At 48.5% G+C, this 6,000-nt stretch overlaps 1 protein-coding gene across 1 annotated transcript in view; it reads left to right on the top strand.

Moving 5' to 3' along the window:
* Positions 1-5,652, top strand: part of LOC144168499 (ornithine decarboxylase-like) — an 80,462-nt gene extending 74,810 nt beyond the window's left edge. Inside the window, exon 10 of the mRNA XM_077697469.1 lies at positions 5,052-5,652. Within this exon, the coding sequence (XP_077553595.1) occupies positions 5,052-5,375 (324 nt within the window). The 3' untranslated portion in view covers positions 5,376-5,652. The remainder of the gene's footprint in view (positions 1-5,051) is intronic.
* Positions 5,653-6,000: the final 348 nt, after the last annotated feature.

Here is a 6,000-nt window from a genome sequence, read left to right on the forward strand (position 1 = left end):
GAGGTTTGTGGAGCAGGTTTGCCATTTTCTGCCAACTACAGCAGGACGCGGACTTCTTTAAAAACAACTTGTAAAAGTTTCCGCCCTGGTGGTTCGTAATAGTAAGAAAATTTTTGTGCTCATTAGAAAAAAAGAAACCGATTACTTTTGGAGAAGTTGCGTTTCTATCAAGCTGCGTTTCTATCAGCCGCCGGTGCTGCTATTCTACGCCGTAGGGGCCGGCGTTCGCACAAAAGGTGTGGCTGTTCCAAGCGATTCGCAACCGTCGCCAGCTTTGACAATACATTGCTCTGCCGAATGAGCAGCGCCGCAACTCCTAATTCGCAGACAACTCCGCCGCACAAAGCGCCGTCATTTGTGTTTTCGTGCTCGCTGTGCAGCAACGAATTGATAACCCACCCAAATTCGCAACTCTGGTTATAAAACATTCCACTCAGGGCAGCGTCGTGCACGCGAGGCATGCAGTTCAAGGAAAAACGTATTTTTGATCGCTCCTTCCAACACCCCGCGTAGGCGAATGCGTTCATGTAAATCCAACACGAAAACAAAACTGCCTGCAATCCATAGCAAGTTCCAGAAGCCATCAAGCGGCAATCCCAATCCAGAACTACCCATCACGCCCATTCAGGCGTGCGATCGCAGCGCCAGTTTCCCCTCTAGTGACCACTACTTCCGTTCGATCGCACCACTTGAATGCTGACGTGCAGTTAACATACTGATAACTAGGTCCCAGTGCTGGCCTTCATTTCGCCATTCCTGCACATAACGCGTTACAGTAACACGAAACACGGTTTCTTAATACATCTTGCGTTTTCATGGTTAAAAATCGTCTTTCGGGGCTGCAGTGGAGCTGAATAAGGTACTGAAACTTCCTTATTTGAATTAAACAATGTTATATTTTGGCTTCATGGCCCCTTATAAAGAGGACATTCCTTCTTGGGCTACCTCAACGCAAAAGTTTTTGTCTGTCTGTCTGTCTGTCTGTCTGTCTGTCTGTCTGTCTGTCTGTCTGTCTGTCTGTCTGTCTGCCTGTTCAGTCGTACGTACAAAAAGTTGAAACAGTTCATCCGAAAGGAGTATTTATAGACAGAACCGTTACAAACTTCTAGGACTACTGGTTTTAGTCAGGCATGTCAGCAGTTATAACCAGTGGTACCCGTGTTCTTTGAGTTAAGAAAACATGTTAGGTGATTTCTTGATATTGGGTAACGATGCGCGTTAAAAATGCCGCATAAGAGCTCCAGCACCTGCTAGATAAAACCAAGCACGAAGAATTGCCGTGGATCTGCTCACTTCACTGAAAATGTCGTCGAAAGACGATTACGGTCCGCTCCGCTCCGATAGCAAGCGGGAGCGCCATTGCGCATGCGTGGCGCGCTAGCGCGCTACCGGAGATACCGGAGCGGGGCCCCGCTCCGCTAACTGGGGCCTCTTAGCGGACCGTCGCGGCAGCTTACGCTACAGTACGGAATTTTAAAATGGCTGCTCCCGTGATGCGAGCGCGCTACGGCGAACTTAGTTTCTTCAGTTGAAACACTAGCGACGAAGCCGCGAAAGCGCTTCCGAATAGGCAATGGTGCCACACACTTCAAAGATCTGTAGAACGGAAGCGAAAAACGTCGACTGAAGCGCGGGGCTGCTTCTATGCAGCGCCGAGAAAGGCAGCCTTGGCTTGGCTATTCCAGAGTTTATCGGCTTCTTTATTGTTATTTAGAAAAATTATACCATGTCAGCAACTACATTATACAAGAAAAAGGTTAAATGAGGCCAAGAAACACGGTATTTTGCTTTGTTTGGGCGACCAAATACAAATTCTTATGTTTCCTTTAGGATGAAGTTTTGGTTTACACGCGCACGCGAAACGACCAGTCACGCGAATCACTCCCCGTCGAGGGAGATACGGTTATCGCTTAGCTAAAAGCCTTTCGGCTTCTGACGCTCCGGTTTTGCTAAGCGGGCCGTCGGGAGCATAGCGGAGCGTCAAAAACGGTCAGCTAAAACTCTCTATATTCTGACGCCCATGCCACGTAAAGGCCTCTCTTCTCCCGCCCGACCACCTATCACGCTCTTCCCCTCCCGTTTCGCTTCTCCCACCATAAACAAGGTGGAAATATGCTCAGAACAATCCAATTTTGCCGCGTTCCACTGCTCGTGCGATATACTGGATCCTTTTGTCACTTTTGAACGTGGAACACGGCTACGAGTGGGTTCCGCGATTGCTTTTTCAGTTTGAGTTCAAAAGATTTTTTTCAAAAAGTATTTTTTATTTGCTATGGAAAAATTTGGCAGTCATGTATTTATTTAATATAACCTTTCTAACATCGGTTATTCATTTATTATTTGCCTCAGATAGGCCTAAGTTTTTGTTCAACATTGTTGACACGTATGAACATTGTCGTCAAGTTTAGTAGTATAGAAAGGCTATGCCTATATAAAGGTCTCGTTCAAAAATTCTTCTAATTTTTGGCCAGTAGCCCAATCGAGAGACAGACCAACTGACTAAAATTTTCGCATTTAAGTATAGCTCAAGAGAGATTAACGTCTTCAAAAGGAACAGGACACCCACTCGTACTGCTCTACGCAGTAAAATAAACAGGAGACGAGGAAAAAAATAGTGCCCTTCCAGTCTGTGAAGAAGGATGACCTGCAAAGCTGGGCGCAGTCCACGGAGTGCAGGAAACAAACACGTTTGTTTTAATTTGCGATGAAGCATACTTCCTAGACAATTAGCTGAATGAACCTTTGAAGGATCCAAGCTTTCTTCTTGCAGACAAACATGCAGCTGCCTGTGTCCCTCCCGCGTCGTAAACATCTTACCATTTTTGTAACACATCAACCCAATCCGCTCTTCAAATAAGGACACCGGACAGGTACCATTAGGCCGTTTGACGTCCGCGTTTAACCTCGCGTCAGCACAACAAACATGCCATTCATTATTACGGGCATGAAACCTATAACTGCGCGTGCTAGACCCTCTCCCCCCCCCCCCACCCCTCCTATTCTGCACTACAAACCTCTGCACTCATAAACCGGCTACTGGTCATGGACGCGTGCTTAGAAGTGACAGACGTGGTCGAAAATATCTCCTGAAAGCCCTCTGAAGAAGTGACATTGGCTCAGGCCGGCGTTCCAAGCGGACAAGTTGCTGTTCATCCGGGAGGGATTCGCCGCTACTCGACGAGCTGAACTTTAGGCGGTAACGGCGGCGTCAGCAGCTTTCTGTTGTTTTTGCGCCCGTTCGCGCTTGTGTTCGGGCCAACGCTTCAAGTCATGCTCTTCTTCCTCGAAACGAACGGCATGCATCCGTCCCATAACAATTTAAATCATGGAAGCCCTTCAGCTCTATTCTCACGTACAAACATGTTGCTGTCCGTTTCCCTTCCTCATCGTAGACATCTTGCTGTCTGTGTAAGGAGTCTGTAATACATCAACCCACACTCGAACCTCTCGATGAAGGAGGACAGCCGACTAAGCGCATTGAGCCATGTAATTTCGACATCTAAATCTCCCACCAGCACAACCGGGATTTCATCGGTAGCGGCATGAAGCATAGCTGTGTATGCACGTTCCCCCTTTTCCACCCGCAAACTGTGCACGTATAAACGGGCAACCGGTGATGGAAGGACTCTTCCCATACTTAGGCGTGAAAGACACCGGCGAAAATGTCGCTCGGAAGGTATTCCAAGCTGAAAAAGAAATATAGGCTTACGCCGGCGTTCCAACTGGGCAATTTTCTCTTCAACCGGGAAGGATTCGCAGCTGCGGGGCGAAGTGGAATTTGAGCGGAAACGGCGACAGCGGGTTTCGGTCATTTTAGGGCGCGGCCCTTTGGTAGCCGCTACCTGCACTTCCCGGGAGCACCGTCTGTTTATGTCCGCGTAACCGAGTGAGCGAACGCAGCAGCGACGAAAGAAATAAAATGGAGCGCCAGTGAGGGGTGAGGTGGAGTACGACACGTGCGGCTACGGGGTTGTCTGTCTCACTGCCTTTCCCTCACACATGTCTCATGCGTCACCCCCAAGAAATGCCCTCTCCCGACACTTTCCCCACACGCTGTTCCATTCTCCGCTAATCCAAACCACGTGACATTTGCGCGGGTGGTTCAAACACGATTTGCAACAACATGCTCGCTCCTCCCTCCTGCAGGGCTAATTCGAACCATGTGGTATTTGCGCGGGAGGTGCAAACACGATTTGCAATAAGCTGGCCGCCGGTGGCGGCGCGCTGCTCGTAGCAGCAGAGTAGCGCATGGCGCCTTGCGTTCGCTGATCACGCGAATGCTTCCTGAGATGCAGCAGAAATGCGCCGTGACCGAGAAGACTGCAGCTCGCGCTGCGCACAAATTTTATGTTATGGAGTATAGTAATCGTCAGTGCATTTCTTTACGCCCATCCGTGCTTCTGGTTATTTTTCGCAATCATCTGATAACCGCACTACCGCCGTTAGCTGCCGATAGCGCAACTTGCCGAAGTGGCATCGGTGGAGGCGAGGGGGAAAATAGTTGTGAAAGCGGTGTCAGCGGCAGTGAGGAGGAGCCTCGGAGCGGCGTCGAGTAAATCGATGACACCGGAATGAAATCTGGCGGGGGTGGGGGGGTTAGACATATACTGCTTTGCAGTAAATATACACGATGTCCCTATATATGGTGTGCGAGCAGTGCGAAGACAGGAAAATTCAATTGAACAAACATCCATTGATAACGAGAGGAGCGAGATCGGAGATGAGAGCGAGTGGTACGTGGGAGCGAAGAGCGAATGCGTAGCTACGTGACAGGGGTGGCAGAAGACTCATCTTTCGTCCACATTTGCAGCTATGCAAGGAGGTATGAAGTTAATGCTTAATTTGTGAACTTGAATGACTGGCTTTACACCGACAGGCGAATATTAAGAGTCAATGGGCCACCAAGTGATTCAGACTCTGAATATAATGAAAAAACGTAATCGCGTATTATTAACGCGCCGTGTGATGAACAAGTAGCAGAAACAAATCACAGTTATTTTCAGGCTACTTAATTCCTTAACGTTTCATCCATTTTCCCCACACTCCCGCAGGAGCCTCTCGAAAGACCTCGCGACGTACTGACCAGTCTCTGGGGTGGGACGTGCAATCCGCTTGACTCCATCGAAGTGGAAAAGCTCTTCTTCAATGTGCGTGTCGACGAGTGGCTTCTAATGGACAACGCTGGGGCATATTCTCTGAGCTTTGCCTGCGGGTTCAATGGCATGGGTTTTCCACCCGTCCACTACATCGCTCCGACGTCAGCCATTTCCACAATCCGCGAGGTAATCGAAAGCTCTCCCCTGCACAGCGGTTACATCCAGCCTCGGGAAGTTCTCCGGAAGAACTCAGTGGGCTACAAACATGATCGAGTTTGATGTAGGAACACTTATTGGTCTTCCTGTTTTACTGTTGAACACTTGCTTGACTCGTTGTGTGAATATTTTACACCATGCAGTATTATAGTAATAAATTTCCTTTAATCTTTATAGCGTGGTGCGCAGGTTGCTCCCTTGTGCCGTCGACTGTATGTTTTTACCATCTTCAGACTTTCCAGTCGCGATTGCCATACACGCAAAGAGCACCGCTAGATCGGATAAATAAAACGTTCAGAACTGCTGTCTATTGCACTCACTTCATCTTTTTCTATTCCTAGTAACAGAATAAGGGCACATTGGGGCACTATCTCGGTGCCCTAGAATACGCGCAAATCATCTGGCGTCCACATCAAGTGTGTCTGACTAACATGCTTGAATCCGTACAGAACAAGGCCGAGCGCTTTATTCTATCATCGTACTGAAGATACCAGAGTGTATCTGCCTTGAAGAACGAACTTAATCTTCCCCCTCTCACCCAACGCAGGCAGTTTTCAAGATTAACTTTTTTTCCACACCCTGTACCATCATCCAATACCATTCACTCGCAAATTTATCCTCCCGGCACCATATACGTCCGCACGCACCGACCACGCTCACAAAGTTAGCCCAATTTTTCCCCGAACAA

This window comes from Haemaphysalis longicornis, unplaced genomic scaffold, assembly GCF_048455015.1.
Source record: "Haemaphysalis longicornis isolate Haplotype H1 unplaced genomic scaffold, Haemaphysalis longicornis Haplotype H1 scaffold_2, whole genome shotgun sequence".
In the NCBI taxonomy this organism is placed as follows: Eukaryota; Metazoa; Arthropoda; class Arachnida; order Ixodida; family Ixodidae; genus Haemaphysalis; species Haemaphysalis longicornis.